This window comes from Fusarium redolens (assembly GCF_020744475.1).
Source record: "Fusarium redolens strain MPI-CAGE-AT-0023 chromosome Unknown BKA55scaffold_1, whole genome shotgun sequence".
In the NCBI taxonomy this organism is placed as follows: Eukaryota; Fungi; Ascomycota; class Sordariomycetes; order Hypocreales; family Nectriaceae; genus Fusarium; species Fusarium redolens.
Window position 1 is genome coordinate 1,515,860 of NW_025763664.1, and position 14,295 is coordinate 1,530,154.

General features: G+C 50.2%; 4 protein-coding genes across 4 annotated transcripts; 2 read left to right on the plus strand and 2 right to left on the minus strand.

Annotated features, from left to right (window-relative positions):
• Positions 1-1,658: 1,658 nt before the first annotated feature.
• On the minus strand, positions 1,659-2,994 carry BKA55DRAFT_11187 (uncharacterized protein). The gene is made up of 3 exons (XM_046184724.1): positions 2,590-2,994; positions 1,912-2,536; positions 1,659-1,853 (listed from the first exon to the last, which is right to left on the minus strand). Exons 1-2 carry the CDS (start codon positions 2,819-2,821, stop codon positions 1,935-1,937), a joined length of 834 nt encoding a protein of 277 aa, XP_046056230.1. The 5' UTR covers positions 2,822-2,994; the 3' UTR covers positions 1,659-1,853; positions 1,912-1,934.
• A 20-nt stretch (positions 2,995-3,014) lies between these two features.
• On the plus strand, positions 3,015-6,434 carry BKA55DRAFT_548661 (tRNA synthetases class I-domain-containing protein). The gene is made up of 3 exons (XM_046191141.1): positions 3,015-3,219; positions 3,288-5,603; positions 5,659-6,434. The coding sequence occupies exons 1-3, from the start codon at positions 3,170-3,172 to the stop codon at positions 6,116-6,118; spliced, it is 2,826 nt and encodes a 941-aa protein (XP_046056231.1). The 5' UTR covers positions 3,015-3,169; the 3' UTR covers positions 6,119-6,434.
• A 718-nt stretch (positions 6,435-7,152) lies between these two features.
• BKA55DRAFT_497640 (uncharacterized protein) lies at positions 7,153-10,803 on the plus strand (the record flags this gene model as incomplete). The annotated part of the gene is made up of 1 exon (XM_046186483.1): positions 7,153-10,803. One exon carries the CDS (start codon positions 7,153-7,155, stop codon positions 10,801-10,803), a length of 3,651 nt encoding a protein of 1,216 aa, XP_046056232.1.
• An 820-nt stretch (positions 10,804-11,623) lies between these two features.
• On the minus strand, positions 11,624-13,881 carry BKA55DRAFT_682556 (SacI homology domain-containing protein; the record flags this gene model as incomplete). Its single annotated transcript, XM_046198365.1, has 3 exons — positions 11,624-11,794; positions 11,848-13,580; positions 13,656-13,881. 3 exons carry the CDS (start codon positions 13,879-13,881, stop codon positions 11,624-11,626), a joined length of 2,130 nt encoding a protein of 709 aa, XP_046056233.1.
• Between the last annotated feature and the right edge of the window lie 414 nt (positions 13,882-14,295).

Below are 14,295 nucleotides of genomic sequence, written 5' to 3' on the forward strand. Positions count from 1 at the left end.
CTCACTCACAAAACTCAAACGGAGAGATTATTGTGCTGGTTGGTGCCGGTTCATACCACAACTTTGTCGCTAACCTACCAACCTCACCACTGGAAACCCCCCCTCCATCACAGGCACAAGGCACAGACAGGCACAGGCACAGACACAGACACAGGCACAAGGCACGAGGTACCAGGGGTAAAAAAATGACAACGATGGATGATGATGATATTGAGCATCTTGTGACCCATATTCCCGATGCTGCCGTGTCTTGTACAAGCATCGGCGAAGGCTCCGGCCACGAGACTCGAGAGCTCGTTTATATCAGGCTGTCATATTTTTCGATATAATCCAAGCCATTGAGACGCGTAAGGCAACACAACCAACCCAAGGCAACGTATCCGTATCCGCGACATTCATCAATTACACAACGACTCGTCTTAACAGCTCAGCTCTGGATATTTTTATCACAAGTCATATCTTCTACACCTCAACCCTTCACTGGACGTTTCGTGATTACACTGCCTCTCATATGGTAAGTGCCGATTACGACATGCTGGGCAGACTAATGTAGTCCAAACGTCAGAACGAAAGTTTCCGTCTCTATATTGGGCATCTCTAAGTGGAGATATCGATCATCTTACAAAGTGCCGGGCTGACATCGAAGCTCTCGAGTCTCGACATGACCAACTTCAGCCAGCCGCATCTTGTGAAGGGTGGTGAAGCGTTGACATGGATAAAGGGCGTCAAATACAATTCCAATTTCAAAGCAAGCCTCACCGGAACATCTGAGACATTCACAATAGACCATGACAGCCGATTGACACTCCGCTCAAGGGTCATGTCTTGACACTATCAAATATATTTATAATAGCTTGAATACTCATTTGTGACCAACCGGTTGGGTTACAACGCCGTATGCCGGCAATGCAATGCTCCGCAAACATCCGGCTTTTCCAGACATGCTGGCCAAGGCACTCATAGATGGAATTTCGCTTTCACGCCCATTATAACCTCGCAAATGTGACACTCGTACGTACGCCTATCATTGAGGATCTACCGAAGATTTTCGAAACGGTGATTCCATATCAAAAAGGCCTCATTTTCGCTCTTGAGACCCATTATGCTACCCAACGATACCAGGGTCAGTCTGATGATACACAAATAAGAGATCAAGTGCGGGATATACACGAAACTCCTCCATGGGAGTATCTCCTCCGGACGTCGGGCTTATAGATTTCCTCTTGTCATATCACTGAGACATGCACCTCGCCAAGACCCGATATTTCTCATCCACACTGCGCTGCTCCAGGTTTACGGCTGCAACCATGCAGAACACCAACCCAGCTTCATAATGGAGCCCGTGGTAGGGGCCTGGTGTTCGTCTGTTTGCCAACTCCAGATCATCGTCGCCGTGCCAAGCTGGAGACAGGACCCATGCGAGACCAACGCCAAGAAACATCGAGGCCAGTAGTGTCTGAGCGGCCCGGTCGAGGTGGGCCGTAACAATGATGCTATTCTCGCCTAAGTGAACTCAAGGCACTACCTATATCTCCGTTGTGATCGATCATCCATACTAGGCAGTAAATCGAACTTCGCCAGATTAGACTGATGATTCGACTGACGTGACAAGCTCGGCAGTAGACTGCGATTAGCAAATGATACACCAGACATTGAATGCCCAGTAGAGTCACCAGTAGCCTGTCTCCTCCCGCCGCCCGCCGCCAGGCCGAACGCCTACAGGAACCCGACGGCCGTATCCGCAGTTCCCGTCTGTCAAACCCCGGTATTCGGGTTAACCCTCGTCGACCTAACATCAAATTGTCATGCCATTCGGGCCGGCTAGGGAATCAAGAAGACTTGAGACCTCAATCCTAAGCAATAAAAAGACTTAGGTAAGTTTAGCATAAGCTTAGGAGGCCTTTTGACTACCTTGGCTATTCTTTTGGTCTCGATTATGGAATATCCTCCCCAACAGGCACTTGCGTAGAAGAAATCCAATTCTCCATTGTCGCCTGGCCTTCTGGTCGGGCTTTTCCACCCCCACCACTGCTAGCTGCAGCGTTCGCTCTTTTCTTGACCACGAGGCACAGCACCTGACCGTATATTGCAAATCCCTCATATGACACGTCCATGGCTAGTTTCTTCTTGTCTTCGTTTCCGTCAAGGCCGTCGTTCGTCCGGGCCCTGTGCCTCTTGTGTGGGGGTGCCTCCGTATCAGAGTCGATTTCGATGGCCGAGGCTGTTTCATCATCTTCAAACGCCTCATCGCTGTCATCTTGCTCCGGATCCTGTATTCCTCTTTGGCGCTTACTCCGTCGTGTTGTTGTTTCGGCGACAGGAATATCGGCGAGTCTCACCTCACCATCATCTTCTTGTAAGACTGGTGCACGATATTCATCTTCAACGTCCACGGGAACACTATCCGTCTCACCGATGAGCTTAGAGGAGTTGGACTTGAGTTTCGGCGGCAGATTGTCCCTGAAATGTTTGGTTTTGTAGAGGAGAGAATGTCTCGTGCTCGTCTCTGTCAAGAAGATGGAGACCTCAAACTCGTCTAAGTGAGATCAGTTACTGACAGAGACAACAATATATTCTCAACAGACGTACCTGATACTATAACATCTTTGATGCTCTTCTTCTTGCTCTTCTTTCTAACCCTTTCCTTCTCTTCACGAAGCTTCGGAAGCACCAAGGGACGGATGCTTTCGATGACCTTGGGTAATATTGGATTTCGAGGATTAAGAAGCCATGATTGGGCCAATGCAGGGTTATCCAGATAAATTCGGCATTCAAGGACTGAGTACTTGGATATCCTCAGATATCGCCGGACCGGGGCCATCGTGTATTTGACGCTGTATGTGAGACTGTGAGGTGAAGTAAATGGAAGTAACGTGAACGTACCTCAGTGTGAATGAGGCTTGACATGGCGTCGCTTTAGTGATGTAATGAGTACCCGTCCACTATAAATCGCGTCGCGACACGCTAAAATTCAAGTTCTCTCTGTAATTGAGCCCCGGCGCCTGGACCTTCAGCCTTGCAGATGGTCTAAGCGATTGGATGGCTGAAGCTTCAATTGAACGGCTGCTTAAGCAGCCCAGTAGCGCCAAAAAATCTCCATTGCTCAGCCGTGTCGACCTCAACACCAAAAAAGCAGCCTAATTAAGTGCGACATGGTTCTTGGTCAACCATGCTTAAATCCTGGAAGTCGTCCTTGAGGTTGCCTCGGTCGAGATTTCCGTATGTCCTCCCCCTTTGCAGAGCCTCCAGAATTGGAACGTGGGGAGCTAATATAGCCGATCTCGCAGTGCTCGACCGACCCCCAAGCTCGAACCGAATTATCTTCAGCAATGTACCGACGATTTATACGCATGGCAAGCACAGAATCGACCTGAGGAGAAGCCATTTACTCTCCATGATGGTCCCCCATACGCCAATGGCGAGCTTCATGTTGGTCATGCCATGAACAAGGTTCTCAAAGATATGATTGTGCGTGTTAAGGTGCAGCAAGGCCGTCGAGTGACATATCGACCAGGCTGGGACTGCCATGGTCTTCCAATCGAGATGAAGGCACTGGGATCGCACACAACGAGGGGGTTGACTCCTGTAGAGGTCCGGGATACAGCACGACAGCTGGCCTCCAAGACAGTTGTAGACCAGATGAAGGTATTCCGGTCCCTCGCCGTTATGTCTGACTGGGAGAAGAAGTGGACAACGATGGACCGAGAATATGAGATAAGGCAATTGCGCGTCTTTCAAAATATGGTCCGCCGAGGATTGATTTACCGCAAGCACAAACCCGTTTACTGGTCACCTTCTTCGCGGACTGCGCTCGCCGAGGCAGAGTTGCAATTCGTAGAGGACCATGTCTCTACTGCCGCATATATAAGGTTCCCTATCATTTCCGACTGGTCCTCGATACCTGAACTGGCCGATTTCAAGGGAAACCTGTATGCAGCTATTTGGACAACCACACCCTGGACTCTCCCCGCCAACCGAGCTATTGCTATCCACGACAAGATCAAGTATTCGATCCTCCAGGTTGGAGAAGACGGCTATCTCGTTGCGTCGAGCCGTGTTGGGAATTTGAAGCGCTTCCTTGGCGACTTTCAAGTTGTAGCACATTCCATTCCAGGTTCTAGCTTGAAAGGTCTAGAGTACAAGAACAAACTCCGAGGGCAATCTGCTCCGTCACAGCCTATCATTGCTGCAGATTTCGTGACTTCCAGCTCTGGTACTGGTCTGGTTCACCTTGCCCCCGGACACGGCCGGGACGACTATGAAGTCTGCTCTAAAATTGGCATTGAAGCATTTGCTCCCATCGACGATGGCGGCTTTTTCACTGAAGAAGCTTACCCTGACGACCCAGAGAAGCTCACAAAAGCGAGCTCTGTCATGGATGGTGGGAGTCTCGCTGTTTTGCAATTGGTGGGCGACGATGTACTTGGAAGTCATAAACAACGCCACAGTTTTGCTTACGATTGGCGAACCAAGCGGCCTGTGGTGACTCGTGCTACAGCCCAATGGTTTGCTGATGTTGGTAGTATCAAAGATGATGCCCTTGAAGCACTGAAGGATGTTCGATTTGTTCCAAGGGGTGGTCGCAATCGTCTCGAAGCTTTCATCACACGTCGCAGCGAGTGGTGTATCTCTCGCCAACGATCATGGGGAGTTCCCATTCCTGCTCTTTATGATGAGAGCGGCAATGCTGTCATGACAACAGAAACAATCGACCATATCATCTCAGTTATGGAAGAGCGTTCTTCATCTGCCTGGTTCTCTGATGACCCAGATGAACCTGCTTGGATTCCTCCCAATATGGAGGGTAAATACCGTCGAGGCACTGATACTATGGACGTTTGGTTTGACAGTGGCAGCTCATGGACAGAAACTGAGGGCCCTGCTGATGTTTATCTTGAAGGTTCTGATCAACACCGCGGATGGTTCCAATCCAGCTTATTGACTTATGTTGCTACACAAACATCGAGGGAGACCACTGGCAAAGCTTCTGCTCCTTTTAAGACTTTGGTCACTCACGGATTCACGCTTGATGGGAAAGGCAGGAAGATGTCAAAGTCTGAGGGTAACATCATCCTCCCCAGCGAAGTCATCAAGGGGCTCCTTTCACAGGCCTACTCCAGAGGCAACAGGCTAAAACTTGACCCCCTCGGCCCAGATGCCATTCGATTATGGGCAGCGAGTGCCGATTTCACATCGGATGTTCTGATAGGACCAAATATTCTTAGACCTGTTAATGCTTCGTTGATCAAATACCGAACCATCATCAAGATGCTTCTCGGGTCAATTTACCCAGAGGCCCGTCAGAGCCCATTGACCAAGTTAGACCAAATGGCACTTGTTCAACTTTCCGATACCATGTCAGAGGTCATGCAGTCATACAACGACTTTGAGTTTTACAGAGCGGTCAGTACGATTAACCGCTGGGTCGCAACTGATTTGTCCGCATTCTATTTGGAGGCTCTGAAGGACCGACTCTACTGTGGTGATGGCGGTGGTGTTTTGGAGCCTATCCTCATCGGATTCTTGCGCATGCTGGCACCAATCACTCCTATGCTTGTTGAGGAGGCTTGGTCGTTCCGACCAGAATGGATGACTGAAGACACGTGAGTTTTCATCCTGTGCTCGCTCATGTTTATGATTTGCTAATATCAATATTAGTTCCTTGATAAGTCCAGCTCGCCAGCTATACGATGACCCCCTCGTTGACCCTCTGCGTTTGACGCTCCCTCAAGATGTGGTGCGTAAGGATCAGACCATCATCACAGAAATTCATGGCGCTGTCAAGGCAACACTGGAGGATGCACGAACTGCCAAGGCGCTTGGCAGCTCTCTCCAGAGCGCAGTATACCTGGAGGTTGAGGATGGCAAAGCGGCGGCTGTTCTTGGACGTTACCTGGATGAGCTCCACGACATATTTGTTGTGTCTTCGGTGCAGGTCAACGAACCCCTCCCTGAAAATCCTGCTTGGGTTTTCCAAAAGGAATTCGAGATCCAAGACGCTAAGGTCAATGTGCATGTGCTTCCCCCAAAGCAGGAGAAATGCTCCAGATGTTGGCGATACATGGCGCCAAAAGAAGACGCGCTATGTGGCAGATGTGAGGAGGTTGTCGGTGCATAGAGAAGATATAAGAGAAGGATGGCACGCTTGATGATGTGTATCCCTCCTTGTCTTGAGAAGAAGTGTACAGTATTTTGTGTAAACTATCAGGATTTTACTGATCTTACTACTGATCTCGGGTTTGAACAGTACCTGTATCAATTAGACAAAACAACCACTATGAGAAATGCATAAGAAAGCGCTGAAGTATTCCAGCCTTGAGCTCTATCCAATGATCTGGTCCATTCCATAGTTGAGTCAAATTTCAAGCGTATGACTCTATTTATGAACTTGGGCTGCCCCTGACCCCTGCCATTAGGAGGTGTTCAGCAGCTGCCGCAACCTGGCTTAGACCTTGGCTTCGAATGAGTTAATTATTTCATGTGATGAGTATCGGCAGTTCGGGCCTGAGACACCCGGTACTTGTGATAAGGTGTAAGCTTCCCCTCAAACCTTGTACTCCGATTCAAGACGAGGTGCCACATCAAGACACGCGTGCGTCACTCCCCGCCACGCTTGTGCCTAGGATAGGTGGGAAAGGTGTAAAACTGGCCCTGCCGCCTGTGGCTTCAGTGTCTTGTAGCACCCTGTCGGGTCACATCCACTCCCGTGACGTCCTATACTGTACATTCAAGGACCCCTACGTCTAATGTCCAATCCTTTCAACATTAACGCTCCGCAAATGCAACATCCCAACCAACTTACAAGAGAATCTCTGGTCCAACGCATCATCACTGCGACGTATTCTCGTACACTTCAAAGCGAGGGATGAGCTCTTGAGGCGGATTCCCCCTGTCGGGCATCCACTCCGACCTCGACGCTATTATTGCCGTCATTGTCGGTACAAGATTGGCTCCCAGAAGACATCGTCACCAAGGACAACAATATTGACCAGGATCTAGCGCATTAGATCGACAAGGTCCCTTGAAAGAGGAAAAACGATGCTGCAATATTCCTTTATTCATCAACACTGACGACAACTCCCCGCTAATCTTTCGAGCGCAGCCTGAGAGTCTGCCCCTGCTGCTGGCGTTCTATGTAAATACCAGCGCGCAATGGCCGACCCTCGTGCTGCCTCGTCGCTGAGTGCGTATGGCAGACGGGATGGCCCAGTTACGCCAGAGCCTCCTACGAGGTTTAGTTACGACACCGCCGAAAGGGGAGAACCCAGCATGAACGCTCTCCTCCACGCTCCTCTATCCCCTGAACGACCTCTTGCTTTCTCCGATGACGAAACTCTTCCACGCTACCATCACAAGTCTCGCGGAGCTGTTGCAGCTCCCAGTGGCCTTCAAGCCGGTCGACCGAAACGAGCTCGTTCGAAGCGACCACATAAGACCCAACCGAGCAGTGCATTCTTGCTTCAGGAGCCCGTGGCCGCGGATGATGACTCCGGAAACCAACGGCGGGCACATCGAAGTAAATCTCGACATAAGGGGAAGGATGTTCAAGAACCATATTTATCCAATGGCACACGGGACCTGGGTCTTGGAATTAGCTCCGGCAGCGGTCCTCGTGCTCGCATTGTGTCGCCGGATACATCTCAGGAGGAGCTGCATATAACAAAGAGGAATGAAGCGCAAAGGCGAGGCCGAAGGGCGCACGCATCGCAACCGGGTGCTGCGCTGGACGTCGACTCAACCCAGATAGTCAACATGGCATTGAACCTGAGCGAGTCACGGCGAATTGCTTCTCGGCGCAACATTAGCCGTGGTAACCCTCCACGTCTGGCACCCGTACAAGACTCTCAGGCAGGGAGCAATCTCAGAGCACATCTCCAGCAACAAAGAAAGGCTGTCAGAGGCGCATCACCAATTCCAAATCAGAGCCTTACACCACGACTGCCGGGGGTTAGATCCAGTAGTCCACTACGTCCTTCACCTTTCGAAACCACCGACGCCTCTTACCGTTACCATTTTTCGACGTCAACTTTAGCGAGAGCGCAGAAAGCCAGAGAACACCTAGAGTTAATGGCTCAGTATAGACGATTGTTACAAGTTCTTCCTCCACTTAAGACTGGCTACGATAGACCTTCAGCTTCAAGCCCCCCTGGATCACCTACAGAGGGCAAAATGCCTGCCTTTGGGAGTAGAGAGTTCATGATTCCACTTGGTCGAGAGTACAACCCATTACAGTATATCCGAAACCGAAAAGTCAGAGCTCGCGAACGAATGGTCATCGACGGTGAGAAGCAGGGGTTTGCTGATGTCGAGTCTGTCAAAGACTGGGTCAGTGAGGCTTCGGAACGAGCATCGAGGGAGCTCCTCTCAAGTGACGGTTCAATTTTGCCACCATTTCCAGGTGCTGAAGAAATCGATTCTCAGATAGCTACGGATTCGGCTGCAAAGGCGGCGCTGAGAGTTCGACGTCCGAGAGTTGACTGGTTCTTCGAAGCCTGCGACCTAATTGCAGATGCATACTGGCTGGAACAGGACCATCACAAGCAACTTATCGAAGACAGAAACCTCAACAAAATATACCCGCAAACAGGCGAAGGCTTGAGCCGGCCGATTTCAGGACAATCCGATGAGCTTGGAACAGGTGTATCGCCTTTCACCACTGAAACGATGGAAGAAATGAATGGTAAAGCAAACTCGAACGAATCCAACCCTTCGAAGCCCGAGACAGAACTTCTCGAACCCAGTCACAGAGACCGAGCACGCCAGAAACTCCACGAGATGGGATCTTTTCACCGACAAACTGGCTCAGTACACCACCGCCGTTTCAGGAGACGAGGATCATCCTCGGATGATTCCGCCAGTGAAGATGACATGATAAACGAAGGAAAGGCCCGACGCGGAACAATATCAAGTCGTGAGACCGAACTGCTGGAGAAGCAAATGTTGGAAATGGTGGCCCGAGACATGAGACAACAAAGGCTCTCTCACGTCCAGGAGACCGAGGCTGAATACATGCAGCCCGAAGACTCGACCTCACCCGAACCCAAACCACAAACTCAGCTCTCTACTGGCAGAGAGTGGAACATGATGGATCCGAAAGATTCAGAAAACCGCCCCATTCACAACAGAGCCTCCTTGGAAATCCCATCACTGCCAAAGCTGGGAAGGAATACGGGAGGAGGTTCCCAACGTGGCAGAAACAGCAAAGAACACACCGACTCTCCGCAGCCTATGTCGCCGGAACTGGCTCCTCAGTACAGTCTCTCGGCACCACCCACTGGCCTGCAGCTTTCGGCACCGTCCAGTCGATCATCATCTCCCTCCAGAAACCCCTTCACAAAAGTTAAGCAAATCTTCAAAGACAAGACTCGTGACGAGCCTGATGAACAGGCATTAGAGACAGAGGCATCTAGCAGAAGACCTTCGATTCCAGATCCTTTGTCCCCGACGGAAACTAAGCCGCTTGAACGACAACCATCTAATTCGCGGCCAACCTTCGAGAGTCACAAACACCAGCGTAGTGTGGGTAGTATTAGGCCCAGGGGTGACGACCAGGTTGGTCTTCGAGGCATGTTTAAGGGCCCTCGTATTGACACGGTAATCCGAGGTGGTGTTTCGAGATTGGGCGATATGCTCTGGAAAAAGGACATTCCCATGGAGGGAACCACTGATGTTCTCTCTTCTGATGAATCCGACAATGATCAGCCCAAGGGAAGATCGAGAATTTCTCTCAATTTGTCCCGAACAAACTCGAGGCGTAACAAGCCCGAGTTTCAGCACGGGGCTAAACACTTCTTGGACTCGATGCCGCAGTTCCAGCCCATGGCAGAAACGCATGGCCAATCAGCAACTGACGTAAAGAAGCTACAACCTCCACAGTCTCGTGTTGATGCCAGCAAACCGCCTGCGCCTGATATTTCTGGAATCTCAAGCCCTAGCAAGCCTCAACAAGTTGAGAAGGTGACCATTGTCGAGCCTGCGATGTCTGAAGTAGAGTCGTGCCAGGAGAGTGTCAAGGATGGTCCTCGAATTATAGAAAAGGAGAGCGACGAGGCTGCTCCAATGGTTCGATTCAACGAGCCTGATAATTTCAGAGCACGGAAGTGGTCCATTGCAAATCAGGCCATTCCCCAGGAAGGACAACTTTCGAAGCGTGAAATTGCCCGACTTCGTACGCTTATTCTTACCTCTGGCATCAAGGCCATGGAGATTTCTCGCCGGGCTCAGGAGTTGAAGAAACCACTTCCCAAGAATGACCTTCAGGAGATGAGTTCTTCACCACAATCAAGCCCAGTGGGAATACCATGGGCTGACATCGCGAAGTTGGCACCCAAAAAGTCACTGCCTTTCGGCGATGCGGTCCCTTGCTCCGACCACTACCGCCTAGCTCGCCAGACTCTAGACGTGGCGATCCAAACATCAATTGAGCAGTGGCAGACGTCAGCCGATAAATTCACCGCCCAAACACGTCCGAAGTTAGAGGAGCGCATCTGGTGTGTTCGCTCTCGAATCGCAGATGAACTATCAGGCATGACACGCGAGGCATCAGACCAAGCTGATGAGACTGGCAAAGACTTGGCGTTGGGTCAGCTCCTCAAGGTTAAGCATGTCACCGATCTGACAGACAAAATGATGCGCAACAGACGTAGGAGATTCAGATGGCTCCGTCGTGGAATGTGGTCCGTTGTTGAATGGGTGCTTGTTGGCTTTATGTGGTATGTTTGGTTTGTCGTTACCATTTTCAGACTCTTCCTAGGCCTTGGGCAGGGCGTTTGGCAAGGTGTCAGATGGCTACTTTGGCTATGAGTCGATGGACAAGCCCCTTTGAACCTTGGAGTCGTGCGGAGCATTGAGTATATCACAGGAGTTTTCTACATGGGACTGGGTGCTGCGAAAAAGGATACCATTATTTCATTATTCCACACCTCACTTATCCTTACCATTTTCTTTATTATTCTTACAAATTATTCCCTCTTATCTTTCTTTTGGATACCAGAGCATTATCCGATTTTGATACCCCTTTTCCCGCCTATGGGGAGAAGCATGGCGTGGCGCCTTGTCTTTTGTTGGGAGCATCTTGCCTTGGAGCATACGTCTGAGTTATAAGCGACACTTGCTGTACTGTTTTCTTTGTTTATTAATACTCCCGTCATCATATTTGTAACTTAGATTAATACTCAAGGATTTCTGTCCGCTTCTCTTCATCGCACCACACAGTAAACCATATAGGAAGGCCTGAAAACAAGACTTTCGATCTCAAGTGATAATTACACTTAGGTAATCTTGGGATCAACTTAGAAAACTCCATGTCAACTGATGGGGCACTTTGATAAGATGATTGACTAGTTTTTTGGTCCCTAGATTCAAGGCCCTGAGTCATTTGACTTTGAGGGTTCATCCGGACCTATATTAAAATTGACACTATCTGTGCATAGAACAAGTCGTAGAGACGAGCAACATCATTACAACAAGTGTCTTGATTATCCCTACCCACCCAGCTGGTTTAAAGAATTAAAAAAAGCATGTTTCTATAGTCTTCGAATAAAGAAAACCTTCAAAGCTATGTCACCGCGCCACCAAATTAAAGCGTCTACATTATAACCAAAGTCTAAGCCCCCTTTTGATTCTATTCAATCCTCTTCTTGCCCTCCTCCGCATTGAGGTATCGAGCTGTGCTGAGCCCCCTCTCGTGTTTCGCCACATATGTTCCAATGACAGAGTCCTTGCGCGCCTTGGCGAAGTGCTCATTGTAGCCCTCGACAGCGAATGGCCTGGGGTTGAGACGTGGCCAGTTGACCTAAAACAGAATTAGAATGGCTCAAAGTGAGTGTCATGCAACGAGAAACTTACATAGAGCATGCCGTGATTCCAGACAAAGTAGAAAGACCAGGCAGCAATGGCCATCCAGAAGAAAAGGAAGATACGAAGAGGCAGGGCGCTTGCCTCTGGGTCCCGGCGGGTAAAGAGACCAATAAATACAATGAAGACACTGAAGGCAAGGATGTAGGGAATAGCCTGGATCAAGACCGGCCGACGGTCAGTGAAGACCAGAGTGGTACCGATATTGGCTGAGCCTGGTCGGTAAGCTCCAAGGAAAAGATCAAAAGAGTCTTGTCGGGGTCCATCAAGGAAGTTGTTACGGAAGTAACGTGTGATACCAATACGGGCATCCTGAAGGGCACCGAGCTTGGTTCGGTTACCAGTACGTGTGACATCGGTCTTCATGGCACCAGTGCCAGCATATGAGTTGGAGACAACATCAGCGTTGTCGGCCCAGAGATTACGGAACATATCCTCAAAAGCGGGATCCTCATCACGGAATGAGGAGCCACGGGGCATGAAACCAACATCCTCAAAGATACGGTCAAGCTTATGCCGAGCGAACATGCTCTGGACAACGTTGGTTCGGTCGAGACAGTCCATGCAGTTTGTGCGCATGACACTCGTCTGATAGCTACGGGCGTCGAGACTACCATCAACGCTAGATGGGGTATCAACGGCCCGGAAGTAGCCCTGCTTCTCCAATGCATCGGCCAACTTCTCAATAAGAGCGTAGGCCTTGTGCATCTTCATGCCCTTAGTCTCGCTGTGGTAGTCAAAGTAGACATAGTGCAGCCGGTCAAACTCTTGGCGTTTGCCCTCCGGCTGAATTGTGGTGAATTTCTCCTCAGTGAGCAGGTCTGCTTCTTGTCGCTCCTTAGGTGAGGAAACGAGCTTCTCCACCATCTGCTCGTACGATTGCTTGACCCGTTGCTCGCGGCCCTTTTGGTTGACCAAGTTGATGAGATAGTTATCACCATACAAGCGAATTTGCTCGTCGAAATGTTTCTGAGCAGCGGAAAAAGCTGTATCGACGCCACGGATTTGAAGCTTGGGAACATATCGCAAGCTGTTGATTTCAGCCCAGAATGTAGGAACACTACCACGGGTTTGGACATAAGAGAATATCTGCATCTCTTGACCGGCGCCAGCGCCAAACTTGCCGCTCTGCATGTCCGAACTGCCTGCGTATCCACCCAACCCGCTGCTACTGTCGTTGAGGATGATGATTTGTTCCGTCTCGTTGTAGTTGGCGACATGTCCTTCATCATCTACACCTCGAGTAAAGTACCTGGTACCACCGCGGTGGCGGGATCGGCGGGTAATGAGAATCAGAGTCAAGGGGTTGCCCTTAAATGTGGTAGGCTTAATCTCAAGCATGCCGAAGATGCATGGTAGGATATAGGGGTCCACGCCGGGTTGTGCGCCAGGCTGTGATCGAGCGCCTCGGGTGCGGAAGTCGATTAAATCGCCTTGAAGATACTTGTTGAAGAAGAAACGATCGTCGGCTTGCATCCACAGGGGCTTGGAAGTGTCGGCCTGGGCCTGACGTTGAAAGGAATTGGTAAGATCGATGGAGTAAGAAAAGTACATAGGCCCTGAAGCAAGAAAGTTCTTCAGAAGCTGAATGAAGATGTCTTCGTCGGGGTCGTGGATCAAGCGCTCGCGCATGGGCAGGATCTCGGTGGCAGCGACCTTATACACCATGTGGCCTTTGAGACGGCCGACAGGCTGGGCCTTCGTGATGAAGATGACATACTTGTCTTTACATGGTCAGTGAAATGCACAAGCCAAAACCAGGGGACATCAGCCCAAGGTTTGGCGCGGCAGAGACGAACCAAGGCGAAGCTGAATAATTCCCAGAATACCAGCGATACTCGAGACGCGAGTTGTTCTCTTAGCTGATGCGGCGCTGCCTTCACTCAGGCGGACATCACCGGTGGGACGATCGATTACCAGGGCGGGCGCATCGGGAGAGGAAGGCGAAGTGAAAGTATAAGAGTCGTTGGCGATCTTGACATTAATGTCGCGATAAGGCAATTTTGGGGTGTTGAGTTGCGCCATAGCTGAAGCTGTAAAGATTAGAAAAGCGAATAAAAAAGGTTGAAGGTTATAGTAAAGCCTGGGAATTAAGAGTGGCCAACTGGCGACTTGTTCACCCTTGACGGCTGCAAGAGATAGTGAAATAAGAAAAAAAAAGGGACACGACGTGAGGGATGGGCTGAGTTGGTATGGTATGGTTAGCTCGAGTTGGCAGACGAGTTGATGAGGCCAGCGCAGCGAAGCTATAGCACAGCCACATGGTTAATCGTAATGACGGGGTAGAATGAACTTAAGGGGACCACTGTGGCTCAAGGTGGGACGCACGTCACAAGCCCAGGGCCGTGGGATGAGGCTCGTGAGATGTAGAGGTACTTGACGTCCACCCATATTAGGGTCTCTTAATCAGTACAGTTACAGCGGGAGCATTGCGCAAGT

Coding starts and splice junctions, on each gene's coding strand:
- BKA55DRAFT_548661 (XM_046191141.1), top strand. CDS start 3,170: ATGCTTAAATCCTGGAAGTCGTCCTTGAGGTTGCCTCGGTCGAGATTT. Junction 3,220..3,287: donor TTGCCTCGGTCGAGATTTCC/GTATGTCCTCCC, acceptor CCGATCTCGCAG/TGCTCGACCGACCCCCAAGC. Junction 5,604..5,658: donor GAATGGATGACTGAAGACAC/GTGAGTTTTCAT, acceptor TATCAATATTAG/TTCCTTGATAAGTCCAGCTC.
- BKA55DRAFT_11187 (XM_046184724.1), bottom strand. CDS start 2,821: ATGGCCCCGGTCCGGCGATATCTGAGGATATCCAAGTACTCAGTCCTT. Junction 2,537..2,589: donor CAAAGATGTTATAGTATCAG/GTACGTCTGTTG, acceptor GATCTCACTTAG/ACGAGTTTGAGGTCTCCATC.